The sequence below is a fragment of the Eretmochelys imbricata genome, chromosome 24 (assembly GCF_965152235.1).
Source record: "Eretmochelys imbricata isolate rEreImb1 chromosome 24, rEreImb1.hap1, whole genome shotgun sequence".
NCBI classification, from domain to species: domain Eukaryota; kingdom Metazoa; phylum Chordata; order Testudines; family Cheloniidae; genus Eretmochelys; species Eretmochelys imbricata.
This window is the reverse complement of record NC_135595.1, coordinates 16,335,980-16,354,865: the sequence shown is the minus strand read 5'-3', so window position 1 is coordinate 16,354,865 and position 18,886 is coordinate 16,335,980. Positions and strand designations below refer to the sequence as shown.

The window sequence follows — 18,886 nt, the reverse complement described above, 5'->3', positions numbered from 1 at the left end:
CCCCAGCCCTGGGAGTGCGTCTACACTGCCGGGAGGGCGCTCGGAACCGGGTTCCATCGCAGGGAAATCCCAGCCACTCGTGCCAGAGGCTCCAGTTCAAGCCTAGGGGGCGTCTGGCCTTGAACCTGACCCTGAGCAGCTGGGTCCTCGCTGGGGCGAGTTCCCCAACTCTCAGGGGCCGGGCGCCGGTCTGATCCCTGATTCCTGTCCCCGGCAGGAGCCTACGCCCAGAAGTGGAACGTGACATTCGCACCAGGGCCGCTTGCTGGATGGGCCGGCTCGTGTGTGACCATCCCCTGCTCCTTCACCTACCCCGCAGGGTGGACGGTCAGGGCCGTGACCTGGACACAGGACAGGGATCAAACCGACTATCACTCGGATGAAGATCGTTTCCATGCTGCCTTTAAGGGGCGCGCCCGCTATCTGGGGGACCTGCAGCACCACTGCTCCCTGCAGGTGTCAGGGCTGCGCCCCAGCGATCAGGGCACCTACCGCTTCCGGTTCCATGCAGCGGGCGATGGCAGGACGGACAGCTGGACGAGTGACCTGGTACAACATCTCGGTGTCTCTGGTAACCAGGTTCCATCCAGCACCCCCCGAGTAAATGCAGGGACACACAGACACGCATACACCCCATTTCTGCCTTGCTCTGAAATCCAGGTGGTTAGAGCTGGGAGTCAGGACACCTGGGTTCTCTCCCCAGCTCTAGGGGAAGGGCTGGGAGTGGTTAGAGCGGGGGGACTCCTAGGCTGTGTTGACGGACCTGAGTCCCTGTCACTGTCTAACCCCACTCTCGCCCTCAGTCGCCCCCAACGTGCCCAGGATCAAGGTTTCTTGGCTGGCAGGGAAGGCAGCACTAAGGGAAGGTGATGGTTTTACCCTCCACCGCCAGGCTGCTGCCCTGCGGCCCATCACCGGGGACATGTGGTTGCCAGAAGCCGGGCGGGATTTACATGTTGAGAAGGCAGCCGTCTGAGCCCCGGCCTCGTGGCTGCCAACCTGCTCCTCATCGTCCTCATTAATGTGGGGGCTCGTTACCTGCTCGGGAGAGGCTGGCGGCAGGAGCGGGCTGCGGAGGGTAAGAGCCGGGCTGGGCGGATGGGAACAGGGATGGGGATGGTGCAGGGGGATGGTGATTTGGGGGGCTGGTGGGAGACACCTAGGGGAATACCGGGGTGTAGCTGGTGAGTTTAGCTGATTGTGAGGTTGTGATTCATTAACATGTCATGTCCCGTACAATCACTGTCTGTTCAGTCGAGTTAAGGGGCTGGATTATGGAGGTCTCCAGCCAATGAGGAGTTCGAAGGAATAAGCCCGTGTTCGAGAGCTCAGGCAGGAAGGCTGAAACGCAAGGCCTGTGGGCCGAGGCCTGCAAGGTTTTAGCTTCGCTATTTTGGGCCTCGGAGCGAAGAGACGCTGACAGAAGGAAGTGAGCGAGGAAAACCCCGAGGCCCTGAGATGCTGGGCAAAGAGGCGCCAAGGGGCAAAGTTACAAACCATCAGCCGGAGGATGAACGTTAAATCGCAGAAACGCCGCAGCGGCACATCTGGCTCCAGCGTGTGTCTGCAGCCCCGGCTACGGGTCGTTTGTCCGTGCTAACGAGAACAAAGAGAACTAGACACGGCCTGTAGAAACCGGGGGCCTTAAGTCTCCAGGGGACACAGACCCCGAAGGGAAAAGGGGGGTGACACTTTCACGTACACACACAGAAGGTCGCTAGAGGAAGACTCACACCCCAACCCCAACCCCAACCCCATCCGGGAGCTAAGACCGGATGCCTCTATTCAATGAGGGTGTAGGGGCTGGGAGCCAGGACTCCTGGGTTCTATCCGTGGCTCTGGGTGGGGAGTGGAGTCTAGTGGTTAGCGTAGCAGAAGAGCCCAGAGCTCTGAGCCCACTTGTGTATGAGGGTCTCTGATTCACCCCCGTGCCTCAGTTTCCCAGCTGCACAGCGGGAACCCAGAGGCACGCCTGCTGTTAGGCTGTGTGCATCGTCGCAGGCCGGGCATGGCGCAGTCCAGAGTCAAAGGCCCCGGCTGCTCCTTGCATTTGATTTCCCACTTGGGGGACGGGGGACGAAGAGCCCTGAGAACGCCCCTCCCCCACTGCTGAGCAGCGCAGGGCGCCAGAGCAGCTGTTTGTCCCGCATCAAGGGTCACTGGGTAGTTTTGTCACAGAGACGCTGCCCCTTCCTCTGGGCTTTGAGCAGACCAAGGTCGGGGGAGGACCTGGGGGAGCAGCCGCGGTGTGAGAACCGGCATTGACCACCCCTGCCCTGTCCCTGCCGCACAGCGCCCCCTCGTGCCCCCACCCTGCCCCCTACAGCACAGTGCCCCCAGATCCTCCACCCGGCCCCCTGCACCACAGCGCCCCCTCGCACCCCCACCCTGCCCCCCCACAGCGCCCCCTAGCGCCTCCACCCCACCCCTGCAGAACAGCCCCCCTAGGGCCCCCAGCCTGCTCCCCCACAGCACAGTGCCCCCTACGGCCTCCACCCTGCCCCTGCAGCACAGCGCCCCCTAGTGCCTGCACCCTGCCTCCCCACCCCAGCACCCCCTAGACCCTCCACACCGTCCCCTGCAGCACAGCGCCCCCTAGTACCCCCACCCTGCTCCCCAACACCGTACCCCCTAACACTCCCACCCTGCCCCCCCACCACAGCACCCCCTAACGCCCCCACCCTGCCCCCTGAAGCACAGTGCCCCCAAACGCCCCCACCCTGCCCCACACCACAGCGCCCCTAATGCCTCCACCCCACCCCCTGCAGCACAGCGCCCCCAAACGCCCCCATCCTGCCCCCCACAGAATAGCGCTCCCTAGTGCCCCCACCCTGCTTCCCCGCATCACAGCACCCCCGAGCGCCCCCACCCTGCTCCCCTGCAGCACAGCGCCCCCTAGCGCCTCCACCCCGACCCCTGCAGCCCAGTACACCCGAGCGCTGCCTGGGGCATTGGGCCAGCCCTGACGGCCAGGGGAGACCGCGATGACAAAGGCAGGGCCCTGCCCCTGTATCCGCCTCCATGGTCCCTGTGCGACACCCACTTCCCAGCCATCTTGGGCCAAGATCTGTGTCTCTCTCCCTCCTCCCCGGGATTACTCCCGGCTGCGCAGCTGCCTGCCGACTCTGGGACACCCCCAGCCAGCCGGACGGCCTCCCCCCGCCCGCGGAACGGCCGCAGGTAAGCTGCCCCCCAGCTCTTCTTCGCAAGCAGCGTGAGCCTCACGGTGCGAGCGTTACAGGGGAAACACCCCTGAAGCAACCCGAGAACCACCCTGTGTGCTCCAAAGCTCCCCAGAGATCCCCCCTCCAGCTGCCCCTCAGGCTGCGGGAGGGGTCCGTCCTGCACGCCCCAGCCCTGGGGTTTGCCCCCGAGATGAGCAGCAGGTAACGGTCTCAGACCTTTGCTCTCCATCTCCAGGGGGAGGTAATCAGCCGACCGGGCCCCCCTCTGCAGGGTGTCGCTTCCAAGGGCCGGGTTCCTGCAGGAGCAGAGATGGGGAAATTGTCCTCCCGCCCCCCTGGGGATCCCAAGGAAACCCGCTGCCCACGGCTTCTTCCTGGGACACGGTTCAGTCAGTCCCTTGAACTCCGGATCTGACACCTGTCGCGTCTCCCGCCTGGAGATCTTAACCCCAGCCCTGACTGCCAGGGAGAGCCCCCACCCTGCAGCACAGCGCCCCCTAGCGCCTGTCTGGGGCTTTGGGTCCAGCCCTGACTGCCAGGGGCGAGCCCCCACCCCACCCCCTAAAGCACTGACTGCCAGAGGAGAGCCCCTCCCCTGCAGCACAGCGCCCCAAAGTGCCAGGGAAAGTTCACGGCCCCCGGAAGCAGAGACCTATAGATTGGCGGGGTGGGGGGCAATTGACCAACCAGACGTGGGAAGATGGGGGACACACAGAGCTCCTCACATCTGGTCAGAGCACCCACAGCTCCAGCTGACTCTGAAATTGACGGTAGATCTGAGAATCGGCTGGGGGTACCATTGTTGCCTTCTAGCCTCAACCCTCGAAGAACCCAGGAGTCCTAGCTTCAAGCCTCCCCTCTAACCACTAGCCCCAACTCCCATCAGCAGGGGAAGGTGCAATTACCTTATAGCGCGTCCTGCAGTCCTGGCTCTGGCAGCCGATCTGGCTGGGGGGAGCTGAGCAATCAGTCCAGGGCTTTGGAGGACGAATGGGGAAGTGGCATCTGATGGGGTGAGGAGGGGTGAGATTTCTGTGGGTCCCCTTGGGGGGTGAGCTGGGGGGCAGGCCCCAGAACACCTTGAAGGGCAGCTCTAAACGTCCCCCTTTCACTGCAGGTGCAGGGGATTGTTTAGCAACATCCGAGTCCTTTCACTTTCCTCTCTCTGGCTAAGCAGGGGCGGGCACGATCCGGGCACGAATGGGAGATGGGCAGGGAGCGGGGGGGTGGGCTCTGCCCTGGCAGTCAGGACTGGCCCCAATGCCCCAGCATGGCACTAGGGGGCGCTGTGCCTCAGGGGAATAGAAAGGTCACTAATTGCTCAGGATAGCTCAGCCCAGACCCCCAATCAGCCTGGGGCCCAGACAATAGGGGGGCGATCGTGGCCTGGAACCAGGGGTGGGGTGGAATATACCATCTTACCTGTAACCTCAGCCCCGTTCCATTCAGAGGGGTCCTTCTCTGGCCCCACGTCCACGTCCCCCCCGACGTGGGCACAGACAGAATTACAGCGAGGGTCTGCCTGGCCTGGGCTGTCGGTTCCTTAGTACTGCCGGGCTGCGGTCTGGTTCCAGGACAGTGCTGACCCCTAGGGTTTGGGTTTCGCCCTGGCGGGCCTGTCCCCCTTTCCCGGCCCTGGGAAACTGCTGGCTGAAATGTGGCCAGAAAGAAAAACACCGTCTCTAGTTCTGTCTCTTGGCCCCTCTCCCGGCCCAGCCCTTCCCGCCTCCATCAGCAGATGTCCTGGACCAGCCACAGATCCCCTGAGCATGCTCGGGAGCAGCAATGCCGGAAACCTGGATGAGAAGCGTTTCTAGCACGACACGCCAGACAGCCCTGCCTACAGCCCGGGGACTGGAGAGCGGAGCAATGGGATCAGAACAAAGTACCCTGCACTAACCCCTAGACTCCCCTCACATCACCCAGGAGGCCTGACTCTTGTCCCTCCCCCAGCCACGGACAGAACCCAGGAGTCCTGGCTCCCAACCCCCATGCTCTAACCCACTGGACCCCTCTCCCACCCCAGAGCTGGGGACAGAAGCCAGGAGTCCCTGCTGCCAGTCCGCTGATCCAACCGCTCGTCGCCCGACTGCCCATAGGGGCAGACACACACACACCTCAAGCTGGGGGTGTGATCACTGGTCTTCAGACCCTCTTTCCCACTGTGTGTCTTTCTGCGTCCCCAGCAGGAAATCCTGCGCTCCGGGGATACTGCCAGCCCCTCGGACAATCCTGGAGACTGTTTGAACAGCCTGGGGACTATTGTAACTGAGCCGGGCCGAGGTCCCTGCGAGCCGTGGTCCCCTCTGCGCTGCCAGGACCCTGAACCCCATGAGACTCCACCGTCAACGCCCTGGCCTGTGTTCACCCTCCTCGAGGAGCCGGGAAAACCCTCTGAACCAAGCTCACGCCCACTGCTCGTCCCCCTGCTGCCGGGTTCTCTTAACTTTGACTTGAGCCTGGAATTTCCTGCCTGTCTTCTTTTGGGATTTGAAATCTCCCTTGTTCCCCTCTCCTTTGCTCCTGGGAATTGCTCAGCACGTCTCACCTTTAACCCCAGGTTAACCGCTGTTTTTTGTCTCGGGATTTCCACTATTCTTTCTAAAGTTGGTCTCGAAAAAGAATTACCCAATCCCTGCATTGTGGAGCTTTTTATTCCCAGTTGAGTTCTCCAGTAGAGTGATGGCCACATCACCCCAGCTGGGGGTCTGGCCCCATTCATTCCAATGGAGCTACGGCCGCATGACCCCAGCATAGGCGTCGAGCACCCACCGGCAGCCCCCCATCAGTGCTTCCCCCTCCCTCCCCGCTCCTCCTGCCCACCGGGGCACAGGGGAGAGGAGCGAGGACGCAGCACGCTCGGGGGGTGGGAAGAGGTGGGGTGGGAGCAGGGCAGGGGTGTGGCCTTGAGGGAAGGGGTGGAGTGGGGATGGGGCCTGGGGACGAGCCAGGGCTTGAGCACCCCCCAGCACAATGGAAAGCCGGCGCTTGTGGACCCCGCTGGGATCTGCCCCCATTGAGCGATGGCTTCTCTTTGTGTTTAAGGTCCCGGCCGTGCAGAGGGGTCCCAGGCTGGTCAGAATTTTGGCAGAGCTCAGTGGGAACCAGCTTGGGGATAGACCAACTCGCTGTAAATATCCTGGGTCCGTCCTTGGAGTTCCTGTAGGCCCAAACAGAGAGCCAGTGAGATCCCTGCTCAGTGGGCCCCAGGGCCAGCGGGGTGGGTGCTGCCAAGACCGGACACTCTGTGGCTGGGGGAATCTCCCCTGAGCCGGTAGCAGGACGGGGTCTGACACACACACTTAGGCAGCGCCGGTTCCACCCAGCAGGGGGCAGGGATTCGCAGTGCGGGGGGTGGGGAGGCTGCAGCGCAGACACACTCCAGCCAGCAGGGGGCAGAGGGGCCCAGGAGGTTGGGGGGGAGGGTAACAGACCCTGCGCTCACCTCATAGGGTGACTCCGTCTCTGGCCTGCGGGAAAGCTCAGCACCTCCTGGGAAAGGGAAAATAGTTTCTGTTGTTAGATCTGGGTCCCCAAAATCTCCAGCCTCCTGAATCCCCCAAGTGTCTCCCACTTTAGCCCCCCTAAACCACCGGCCTCCCACCCCTTGACTCCCCCCAAATGTCTCCGACGAGCCCCCCACACCACCAGCCCCCTGAATATCGCCCTAGTGTCTCCCACCAGCCACCCCAAATCACCAGCTCCTGGATCCCCACAAGTGTCTCATGAGCCCCCCAAACCACCAGACCCCCACCCCTGTAGCCTTTATTTTTATTTGAAGTGAATGCCAGTAACACAGACAGTCGTGGGAACAAGGTCCCCTGTCTCTTCTCAACTGGATTAAAGTCACCAGCTAAGTGACGACTGTCCCCGCGTATCCAACTCCGAGAGCGATCCATGTACCAGTGAGAGCTACGCACGTACTCGCAGCCTCCCACACAGGGCGAGGGGCTGCTGGGTCCCCCGTGGATCGATGGTCAGGAGGGGGATGGTTCCCGCTGGAGTTTTCCCAGAGGAAGCTCAATGTCCCCGCTCTGAGCAGTAAGACCTGTAGTAACCTCCTACCCAGCGGGGTGGGCAACAGTTGTCCTGCGTTCAGCTGCCTCCCCTATTTAATGTGACGCCCCTTGCATCGCGCCATGCGTGACAAACCCATCTGGCAGCTAGTGAGTTAGAGCAGGGGGCCGGCAGCCAGGACACCTGGGTTCTCTCCCAACCCTGGGAGGGGAGGGGGGTCTAGTGGTTAGAGCAGGTGGGGGGTTCCCTGCAGTCCCCCCTCTAGCTGGTCTCTCTCCACTGCGGGTGGTTGATGTTGCTCTGGGTCATCACAGGAACCAACCAGCCCTTTGCTCTTTCCTCTGCTCCCCAACGCCATGGCTGCCCAGGGTCACCATGAGGTGTCTCCTCTGGCTGCTGTTCCTCCCGGGTAAGGCCCCTTTGCCTCGCCCTGAAGGTCTGGCTCCTTCTGACCCATAGAGCCCTAGGGGCAGGGGAGAAGGGAGGGGAGACCTGGCTGCGGGGGTCACAAGCTCAGAGGAAGGTTTTCCTCTATGAGGTTTACTCCACTTGCATCAGAGTGATGGGATCCAGTGATAGGGGGTTGGGAAGGTTGTGTCGGGATTCAGGATTCCTGGGTTCTCTTCATTGTGCAGATGGGGAAACTGAGGCACAGAGGCACACCAGGAGCTGAACAGGTAGTTTAGTGCTTGGAATCAAACCCCAGTCTCCCGAGTCCCAGTTCAGTACCGGAAGCGCCCGGCCAGCGTGCGCCTCGCTGCCATCTCAGTCACTCTGCTGCTTCCAGGCTTCCTGTGTCACTGAGACCAACCCGCCGAGGTGCCCGCATCCCTGATCGCTTGGACAGGGGCCTGTCTGTCCATCCCGTGCTGCTATAAATCCTGCCTCCTGAACCCCAGAAGGCCAAACAACCCAACCATCAACTCCCTGGCCTGGTACCTGAACCCTGGGTATGACCCTGAGAAGAAAGATTTCAGTGACACCGTCCTCTATAAACACAACGCCTCCATCAGCCCGGCCTTTGCAGGGCGCGTGAGGTTCCTGGGGGACCTGGAGAGAGATTGCAGCCTGCAGCGGTGTGACCTGCAGGCCAGCGAGAACGGCTCCTACGGGCTGAGACTGATCGCCTCGAACCCCAGGAAGAAGCAGGAGGAGAAGTGGATGACTGTTATCAGTGTGAACGTGATGGGTAAGAGGGAAAGTTCTGGGCTTCCTTGAAGGAACAGACTAAAAACTTGTAGTCCCTGCTCTAGCCATGAGACCCCCACTTCCGTCCCAGAGCTGGGGAGAGAACCCAGGAATCCTGGCTCCTGCCCCCCCCCAACCACTAGACTCCACTCCCCTCCCCTCACGGAGCCAGGGATCGAACCCAGGAGTCCTGGGCCTCGTATAACAGAGGAATGAGTCACTCACCTGCAGTACTTTCCCCATGTTCATGGGCTGGCTGTAGATGTGGGATTGCCCGGTGCCATCCGGAGACCCTGGGAACACCTTGGTGGGCACGCTGCCACAGAAAGAGAGAACGTTACGGGGGCTGGGGATGGCGCGAGGGCATTTGGGTCGCTAGCATTGGGTCGGCTGCAGCGCCGTGGCTGGGGATTGGTCAGGCTGCATCGGTCAACAGCGTACAACCCCTGTGGGTCAGTGGCTGGGGATGGACCCCTGGGCTAAAGCACCCAGACCTGACATGAATCATGGACTTGGGGAATGGGGCCTTTCCTCTCTAGGGGGCACTGGCTCCAATCCAGCCCCACAGCGGAGGACGAGCTGCCTCAGGGTGGTGGGGGCAGGAAGGGTGCACACGGCCTTTCCCTTCTAGAGCAGTGGTCCCCAAACTGTGGGGCACACCACCCTAGGAGGGCATGGAGGAACTTTCAGGGTGGCACGGCAGGGCTAGAGCCAGCCCCCATGGCGGGCAGGGAGGGAGCGCCACCCAGCCCCGCTCCACGGCAGCCACAGCTCTGGCCCCAGTCCCAGCCCCGGCCCCAACCCCGACTTGGACAGATCCCATCATGGGTAAGGGAGGGCCACCCGCCGCGGCGCTTTTACGGACGGGGGCGGCGCTCTGGGTTTTCTGGGCACCGCCGGGGGAGTAAAGATTAAAAAGGCGCTTAAATATTTAAAGGGCCCCCGCAATGGCTTTGCCCCAGGCCCCCTGAAGCCTCTGGGCGGCCCTGGACCAGAGCCAGGCCCTGCTGTTACCTCGGGAGCTTGTATGCAAAGGCAGGCAGAAGTGAGATTGGAAAGAGCTTCTGTCCTGCTCGGGGGTGGATTTTATAATCCTGTTTTATGGAGGCGGAAAGTGAGGGACAGAGCTCGTCTAAAGTCATGCAGTGAGTCAGCAGCAGAGCTGGGGATAGAACCCAGGCGTCCTGGCTCCCAGCCCCATAGATGCACTTACCGGATCGCTGCTCAGTCCCTGGCGTTTGCTCCGCCTCTTCCTACAAATAAAGGAGACCAACAGCTCAGAGGCAAAACGACATCTGCTTCAGTTCAGGAGGGGAAGGAACAGGACAAAGGCTCCCACAAAATAGAACCTCCTGCCTGGGCTTGACCCCTGCTCTCCTGACCACCAGCCCAGCCGTGTAAGCAGGAGGCCACCCAGCCCTTCCCAGGCCCCTGCGGGTGTCAGGTATCTGTGTGGGACCCAACCACCACCGTTCAATCACCTCCCCCCGACTGGGTTTCCGTGCAGCCGAACTGGCTCTGCAATTCCCACTCCCGGATTGCGCGGGGTTCTCCGGCAAAGGCCAGGCGGGAGGAGCTGGGGATGGCTAGACGACCCGAGACGCGGATATCACCGGTTTGCAAAGCAAGCGCAAATACCTCCATGCTATGACGCCGACCAGCCCCACCAGCAGCAGCAGGATGAGCGCAACTGCAGGTCCCAGGATGTAGGCGGGAGCCCAAACACGGGGGGTGGCTGGAAAGGGGAAAGGAGGGTTATTGGATCAACCCTGCAGCAAATTTTTGAACCCCATTTGCTGAGGGACGGCAGCCAGGTAACAAGCCCACAGTGAGGCTGCATGGGGCTGGATCATTAAACGTGGTGGCTTTGGAGTCAGCAGACCTGATGCTCAGATGCGAAGCCCTCCTGTCCCAGCGCCCTCAGCCTCCTCTGTAGGCTGTGCTGCCCAGCTGGATGACATTTCCCATGATGCACCACTATCTCCCCTCTTGGTGATGGGGAGGGTGCCTCATAAGAATCCATAGTCAGGGTGCATCCTGGGAGATGTAGTTTCAGAGCCTTGTATCCTCATTCTCCACTATAGGCCAAAGTGTCTGTCTGGACTACATCTCTCATGATGCCCCACCAGCTCCTCTCTTGGTGAGGGAAGGGCGTGCATCATAGGAATCCTACACTAAGGTGCATTATGGGAGATATAGTCCGGCTACAGATCCTGGCCCACAGAAGGGAATGGAAGCACAAGACACTCAAACTACAACTCCCATCAGGCCATTTTCAATTGAAATATTTCGTTTTTTGACATTTCTATGAAAAGTGGAGCTTTCCCACTTGGGAAAAAAAAACCCATTTCCTGGACAGCTTTACTAGAAATTTTGTTTTTTTTAAATGAAAACCAAGATCTCACAAAATCCCATCATTCCATGTGTGTCATAGGAGTCCTTCGGTGTGGTGCATCATGGGACTTGCAGTTCCTGTGCCTCACGTTCTCAGTCTCCTCTGTCGGCTGGGCTGTCCGGCTGAACTACATCTCCTACAATGCACCACCTGGTCCCCTCTTGGTGCGGGGAGGGGCGCTTCATTGGAATTCGTGGCTGTGATGCATCATGGGAGGTGTAGCCCAGCCCCTGCCTGTTTGATTAAAGGGCTGGCGGAATCACAGCCAGCCTCCCCAAGACCTCGGGCAAAGGTAGCGATGGGCCAAGGGAAGGATGATCCATAGAATCTAAGGGCAGAAGGACCAGTTGGGTGACACAGGCCTCAGGACTCCCCTGAATTCATTCCCGTTTGAACGACAGGACTCCCCTGAATTCATTCCCGTTTGAACGAGAGCTGATCCTTTAGCAAAACATCCCAGAGTTTTTTAAACATTCCCCAGGATGGAGAATCCACCACGTCCGGAGATCATTCTTTTAATGGCAAATTCTCCTCTCTGTTCAACGTTTGTACCTTAATGCCAGTCTGAATTTGTCTAGCTTCAGCTTCCAGCCCCTGGATCTCTGTCTGCTCGGCCGCCAGGCCCATTATCAATGTTCTCTTCTCCACGTAGGATCTTCCAGACGGGGCTCACGTCACCCCTTTCCCTTCCCTTGGTTCAGCTAAACAGACGGAGCTCCTGGAGTCTCTCACCCTAGGGCAGGTTTTCCAACCCCTGACTCCTTCTGATGGCTCTTCTCTGACCCCTCCCCAGCTGACCACCAACTCCTGGGAGTGCGGGCCCCAGAACTGGGCACAGGATCCCAGACGTGGTTGCACCAGGGCGAGATCCAGAGGTAAAATCCCCTCTCTGCTCGATTCCAGATTGCCCTGTCCCTGCACCCCGGGATGGCTCTAGCCCTGCTGGCTACCGTGGCGCTGGGAGCTCCTGGTGAGCTCGTGATCCGCGATCGCCACAATGACCCTCCCCCACTGGGCCCACGGCACAAAGGCACAACCCCAGCCCCTCCCCCACTCCGGAGGTCTCTTTTCTCACGTCCCCGGCACTTACACCGGACAGTGATGTTGATGGGGGGGGACGGGGACTGGCCGATCCCATTGTTGGCCTGGCAGCGATACTCCCCAGCCTGCTCCGCCGTGATGTTCTTCAACACCATTTCCTGCCGGGATCCCTCCAGCTGCCGGTCACCCCGGTACCAGGTGTAGGAGTTGGGGGCAGGGAGGCTGCTGGTGTAACTGCACGTTAGCGTCACCGATTCCCCTGCCTGCAGGCTGGTGCCCGGCGCTGCCGTAACATGTACACCTGTGGGGGCGTCTCGGGGGAGAGACGGAGACATGGGGCGTGAACGGAGAGAGACAGAGTGGGGCGACCTGGCCCAGAGGGGGGAAGGGTTCCAGGTCAGGGGGTGAGGGGCCCACCCACCCCCTCTTCTCACACCACTGCCCCCTCCTACCTACCCCCAAGGCCACCACCTCCCCTTACATGTGCATCTTGTCCAGGGTCCACGCAGCTAATTAGAGGAACCAGGCCTGCGCAGTTCCACTAATTAGGGGGTGGCCCCTCGTTCTCTCCTGTGCAGTCACCCAGGAGTGCACCTGAGAGGGAACTAGCCGCGGACCACCTGAATGGAGCTTGCGGACCACTGGTGGTCCACAGACAACAGTTTGAGAAGCTCCGAATTAGAGAACATGCTTGTTTAAAGTTGCCCAATGCTCCCTTGTCGGGTTGTTTGGCAGCCGCCTGCTTTGTCCACTGCCTGCAGAAAGAGCAGCCCCTTGGAGCGAGCTGGTGGGGCCAGGGTGGGCAGACAGCCCCCCCATCAGCTCCCCTAAGTTCCCTGAACAGCAGCCGCCCATCAGGCTCCCAACTGCCGGCAGTTCAGCCGTCCCTGCCCACACAGCCCTGTGCTGCCCCTGCCCTCTGCCGGGGAGCTGCTCCGGGAGCCTCCTGCTCGCTCTGCAGGGCAGGTGACCAGATGTCCCGTTTTTCTAGGGACGGTCCTGATCTTTGGGTCTTTTCCATAGATAGGCTCCTATAACACCCCACCCCCGTCCTGATTTTTCACAGTTCCTGTCTGGTCACACTATGTGCAGGTGGGGAGGGGGAAGAGGGGAGTTGAGTCAGGGTGTCCCCCTCCCCCGTTCCTGCCCCCCCATCTCCACAGAGGACGAGGGGGACGGGACACAGCAGGGCTCAGAATGGAGGGGGCTTGCTGGCAGCAGCTGCTGTCTCAAAGTCTCTCCCTCACACACAGGGTGTGTGTCTCCGTGTCTCTCTCTGCCCTGCTGTCTTCCCCTCTCCCCCCTCCATTCCTGCTGCCTTGTAGAGTGAGGCTGCATTAACAGCGAGGTGTTGACCCTTGGGGGCTGAGCCGAGTGCGAGTTCATCATTCGGCAGTAAGGCATTGCCTGGGAACCACCCCACCCTCTGACTCCACCGCCTCAACCGAGCTTCACAATCATCATCGCTGTGTGCAGTATTAAAGTGTTCGTTTAAAACTTATACTCTGTGTGTATGTGTAGATAGATAGAGTCTTTTGTCTGGCAAAAAAAAAACGTCCCTGGAATCTAACCCGCCATTTACAGTAATTCTTATGGGGAAATTGGATTCGCTTAACATCGTTTCACTTAAAGTCGCATTTTTCAGGAACAGAATGACCACGTTAAGCGAGGAGTTACTGGACATTTTTTAAAATAATGTAAAAATGTGAAGGCTCTGGGATGGGGCTGGGGATGAGGGGTTTGGGGTGTGGGTGGGCTCAGGGCTAGGGCAGAAGGTTGGGGTGAAGGGGGTGGGGGCCCTGGGGTAGGGCTGGGGATGAGGGGTTTGGGGGGGCTCCGGGCTAGGGCAGGGGGTTGAGGTGCAGGGGGCGAGGGCTCTGGGGTGGGGCTGGGATTAGGGGTTTGGGGTGTGGGAGGGCTCAGGGCTAGGGCAGAAGGTTGGGGTGAAGGGGGTGGGGGCTCTGGTGTGGGGCTGGGGATGAGGGGTTTGGGGGGGCTCCGGGCTAGGGCAGGGGGTTGGGGTGCAGGGGGTGAGGACTTTGGGGTGGGACAGGGCTGGGGATGAGGACAGGATGCCCCGGGGCAAGGGCCAGAGAGGAGGACTCCCCCCAGCCCTCTCCCCACAGGCAGCAGTGAGCTCCGGGGGAGGGGCCCCCCACTTCTCCCCTGCCCCACATTCACCTCGCACCACTGCCATTGCACGTGCTCCTCGGGCCGCTGTCATAAATACAAAGGGAAGGGTAAACGCCTTTAAAATCCCTCCTGGCCAGAGGAAAAATCCTTTCACCTGTAAAGGGTTAAGAAGCTAGGGTAACCTCGCTGGCCCCTGCCCAAAATGACCAATGAGGAGACAAGATACTTTCAAAGCTGGAGGGGGGAGAAACAAAGCCTCTCTCTCTGTCTGTGGGATGCTTTTGCCAGGGACAGAACAGGAATGGAGTCTGAGAACTTAGTCAGTAATCTAGCTCGAGACGCGTTCGATTCTGATTTCTTTAAATGGCTGGTAAAATAAGCTGTGCTGAATGGAATGGAGATTCCTGTTTTTGTGTCTTTTTATAACTTCAGGTTTTGCGGCGAGGGATTCTCTCTGTTTTGAATCTGATCGCCCTGTACGGTATTAACCAGCCTGATTTTACAGAGGTGATGCTTTTACTTTTTCGTCAATTAAAATCCTTCTTTTAAGAACCTGATTGCTTTTTCATTGTTCTTAAGATCCAAGGGTTTGGGTCTGTGTTCACCTATGCAAATTGGTGAGGATCTTTATCAAGCCTTCCCCAGGAAAGGGGGGGTAGGGTTTGGGGAGGATTTGGGGGGGGGAAAGAGAGCCCAACCAGCTCTCCCCTGTGAATTGGGGAAGGAGAGTTTGGAGGTGCTCCCCCGCCCAACATCAGCCCATCCCCTGCCCAGCAATTAATCACACCAGGCCCCCAAATCACGCCTGCCCCCCCGAGTTCTCCCATGAGTCCAGGCTGACCCCCTCCCCGCATTTGCCCAGCCCCCCTTCCGTCTAGTCCGTCCTCTGCATCCCATTAGTTCACCCCCTCTCAGTTCAGTCCCCCAAAAACCCTGCTCAGTTAACCTTCCACCCCCTTCAGTCCAGCCACCCTCAGTTCACCTCCCCATCCCCCCTCAACTCAGGTCCCCATATCGCCCCTCAGTGCACCCCTCATCCCCTCTCAGTTCAGTCCCCCCGCCCCCCCGCCGATAGCTGGTGTCTGGCCCTTCGGCCAGAGGCCCTGACTGCAGGAGGAGCCCCACTGGTGAGGGGTCAGGTTAGGGTTGCCAACTTTGTTGGCGAAATTCCTGCAGGTTTCATCACATGACAGTCTTTAATTGAAGATTAATCTTTAATTCCTCAACACTCCAGTAAAATCCTGGAGGGTTGGCAACTTTAGATCAGGCACTTCCCTTGTTCAAGGAGCGGGGGGTGGACGCGGGCAGGGGCAGCTGGGCCGGAGCTGGGCGGATGGGCAGGGCAGGGAGCAGAGCTCCCCAGCCCGACCCAGGAGACACCCTGACTCGCTGCGGCAGCCAGAAGCCCGGAGGCAGGACGTGGCGCAAGTTAAAGAAGTATGGGCTGGATGAATGCACTATAAGGTGGGTAGAAAGTTGGCTAGATTGTCGGGCTCAACGGGTAGTGATCAATGGCTCCATGTCTAGTTGGCAGCCGGTGTCAAGTGGAGTGCCCCAGGGGTTGGTCCTGAGGCCGGTTTTCTTCAATATCTTCATAAATGATCTGGAGGATGGTGTGGATTGCACTCTCAGCAAATTTGCGGATGATACTAAACTGGGAGGAGTGGTAGATACGCTGGAGGGCAGGGATAGGATACAGAGGGACCTAGACAAATTGGAGGATTGGGACAAAAGAAATCTGATGAGGTTCAATAAGGATAAGTGCAGGGTCCTGCACTTAGGACGGAAGAACCCAATGCACCGCTACAGACTAGGGACCGAATGGCTAGGCAGCAGTTCTGCGGAAAAGGACCCAGGGGTGACAGTGGACGAGAAGCTGGATATGAGTCAGCAGTGTGCCCTTGTTGCCAAGAAGGCCAATGGCATTTTGGGATGTATAAGTAGGGGCATAGCGAGCAGATCAAGGGACGTGATCGTCCCCCTCTATTCGACATTGCTGAGGCCTCATCTGGAGTACTGTGTCCAGTTTTGGGCCCCACACTACAAGAAGGATGTGGATAAATTGGAGAGAGTCCAGCAAAGGGCAACAAAAATGATTAGGGGTCTGGAACACATGACTTATGAGGAGAGGCTGAGGGAACTGGGATTGTTTAGTCTGTGGAAGAGAAGAATGAGGGGGGATTTGATAGCTGCTTTCAACTACCTGAAAGGGGGTTCCAAAGAGGATGGTTCTAGACTATTCTCAGTGGTGGAAGAGGACAGGACAAGGAGTAATGGTCTCAAGTTGCAGTGGGGGAGGTTTAGGTTGGATATTAGGAAAAACTTTTTCACTACGAGGGTGGTGAAACACTGGAATGCGTTGCCTAGGGAGGTGGTGGAATCTCCTTCCTTAGAAGTTTTTAAGGTCCGGCTTGAAAAAGCCCTGGCTGGGATGATTTAATTGGGGATGGGTCCTGCTTTTGAGCAGGGGGTTGGACTAGATGACCTCCTGAGGTCCCTTCCAACCCTGAGATTCTATGATTCTATGAAAATGGCAGCCTGGGGCACGAGAGCGGCTGAGGCCCTGGCTGCTCAGCCCAGCATGGCTGGGGCTAGACCAGGCTGACTCTGCCATGAGAGCCCGGCGTGTTCTCCACCGGGGCGAAACAAGCAGCGAGGACCCAGCCACTCGGGGTCAGGTTCAAGGCCAGACGCCCCCTAGGCTTGAACTGGAGCCGCTGGTGCAAGTTGGTGGGACTTCCCTGAGATGGAACCCGGTTCCAAGCACCCTCCCGGCAGTGTAGACGCACTCCCAGGGCTGGGGAAACGGTCCCCATCGGTCGCCTGGCTGGCAGCGCGTGGCATCTGTGTGAATTACTCACTGCTCAGGAGGCAAAGGGCAGGGACCAGCACCAAGGCCATCTCCGTCCAGGGCAGAGCGCTCAGCCGGCCTGGGAGGGGAAAGGGGCTGGGAATGATTCACCTGCAGCATTTCTGGGTGACAGCTCGTCTGCGCCGGGCGATGGTATCCAACCACGGGATCGGCTGCCTCACCAGGTATTTTACACCCAGAGCCCTTTGTAAAAGAACTTCCTAGCCAGAAGGGAGTAAAGCCCAGAGATTGGCCTGGAGGAGCAAGGACTGGTTGCATTTCTATCCCTGTGTGCCTTGCGAGCCATGTGTGCTGGGCTTACGGCCTCAGGGGTGAAATGCAGCCACCTCTGGGGAGGGGCGAGTGGCTCTTCGGCAGCTCACAGCAATGCAGAGGGCATTTTTAGGGCAGGACTGGAGGACGGTTCCTAAGTGGAGCTGACGTGTGCAGGGAGAGTCAGGGAGGTGGAAGGGAACAAAGCACTTTGGGATGTGGCAGGGACCCCAGGGGGACATTCTGACCCCTTGGGATAGAGCCATGTTGGGAAAGGGTATCACAGGCACAAGGGGGCAGGGTCGGGGTTCAGTGTTTCAGCGGGGAACAGCAAAGCCCCAGATACAGAGATCAGTTCTGACTGCGAGGGGAGAGCCCCCTACACAGACCCCCAGCCTGTCCTGCAGCTCCGCACCCCCTAGCGCTTTCTTTGCTGCTTCGTCTCCGATAGTTGGATTGTTTATCGGGGCCCGTCTGTGTGTGTATCTGTGACCACAGCCTGGGTAGAGCCACTATCTGATGTTACTCAACCTCTCCGAGAAAGTTAGCTCTGGGTCATGGTGCAACTGGCCAGCAAGGGTCTGAGGGCCTGGGTGCGTCTGAAAATAAATTTCCCTTTTCAGAGCTGGAACTAGAACCCAGGAGTCCTGGCTCCCAGCTTCCCCTCCTTTAACCCACTAGCCCCCACCCTGCTCCCAGAGCTGAGATAGAACCCAGGAGTCCTGGTTTCCAGGCCCCAGTTCTGTCCCAAACATGATGCTCCCTCTCTGAAAAGTTTATCGGTCTAGCATGGTCTCCCCCAAAAGATCTCAAACACCTTCAGTGACACCTTCACGAACAGTGAAATGCAGCCTGCTCTGGGGTAGGGCACGACAGGTGTTTAACAGCGCCGGGTAATGTTGCCGAGCCGTGTTCAGTCCCCATATCTTACACCGTGAGCGCGTCGGGCGGAAACTGGCTCTCACGCTGTGCTTGGGAAGCCCCCAGTGTATTTTCAATGCCACCCCCAGTGACAGTGTGGCCCAGTGGCTGGAGTACACCAGTGGGACACAGAGCCCCGGGTTCTTCTCCTAGATCTGTCATGGACCCACCATAGAATAGCCAGCCAGTCACTGCTCCTCGCTGTGCCTCAGTTTTCTCTCTCAGCTATTGTCTATTTTAATTGTAATTTGTTTGGGGCAGGGACTGTCTCTGGCTGTGTCTGGGCAGCACCTGCCTCACCAGGCCCCGATCTCAGCTGCGGCCCCTCCCATAAGAAACTCTCACCATTTAATCTCCTTTTAGGCATTTAGAGATGCGAAGAATCATTCTCCCCAACTCTGGCTTTTTGCCCCCAAACAAGGAAAAGCGTCTCCTACCTGGGCTCTGGACCTGGGTTAGTGGCTGGGTCTCCGGTCTGATCCCACCGCTGACACTAATGGGAGAGCAGGGAGGTTGGGGGCAGGTAAAGAGGAATCATCTTCATCTACATCTATGGCAATAGCCCCAGGCGCTGTGAGTGGCTGGTGGCTCAGGGGAGGAAAGGGAACAGAGATCGTGTGTTCCCTGCCTTTAAAGGCAACGTACGCACAGGCCAAGGGTTAGACAGAGTGACAGGGACGCGGGTCTGACAACACAGTCTCGGAGTCAGACCCACAAGTTCCCCCCACTCTAACCACTCCCCCCAACTTTCTTAGAGCTGGGGAGAGAACCCAGGTTTCTTGGCTCCGAGCCCCCTGCCCTCCCAGAGCTGGGGAGAGATCCCAGGTGTCCTGGATCCGAGCTCTAACCACTTGGATTCGAGAGTAAGGCAGAAATGGGGTG

General features: G+C 59.2%; 1 protein-coding gene across 1 annotated transcript in view; it reads right to left on the bottom strand.

Annotated features, from left to right (window-relative positions):
* Positions 1 to 18,589, bottom strand: part of LOC144279969 (uncharacterized) — a 37,967-nt gene extending 19,378 nt beyond the window's left edge. Inside the window, exons 1-10 of the mRNA XM_077841673.1 lie at positions 18,442 to 18,589; positions 14,008 to 14,113; positions 11,876 to 12,139; positions 10,029 to 10,125; positions 9,604 to 9,643; positions 8,616 to 8,706; positions 6,631 to 6,677; positions 6,295 to 6,345; positions 1,498 to 1,596; positions 954 to 1,038 (exon numbers count right to left, since the gene is read on the bottom strand). Of these exons, the coding sequence (XP_077697799.1) occupies positions 954 to 1,038; positions 1,498 to 1,596; positions 6,295 to 6,345; positions 6,631 to 6,677; positions 8,616 to 8,706; positions 9,604 to 9,643; positions 10,029 to 10,125; positions 11,876 to 12,139; positions 14,008 to 14,050 (817 nt within the window). The 5' untranslated portion in view covers positions 14,051 to 14,113; positions 18,442 to 18,589. The remainder of the gene's footprint in view (positions 1 to 953; positions 1,039 to 1,497; positions 1,597 to 6,294; positions 6,346 to 6,630; positions 6,678 to 8,615; positions 8,707 to 9,603; positions 9,644 to 10,028; positions 10,126 to 11,875; positions 12,140 to 14,007; positions 14,114 to 18,441) is intronic.
* Positions 18,590 to 18,886: the final 297 nt, after the last annotated feature.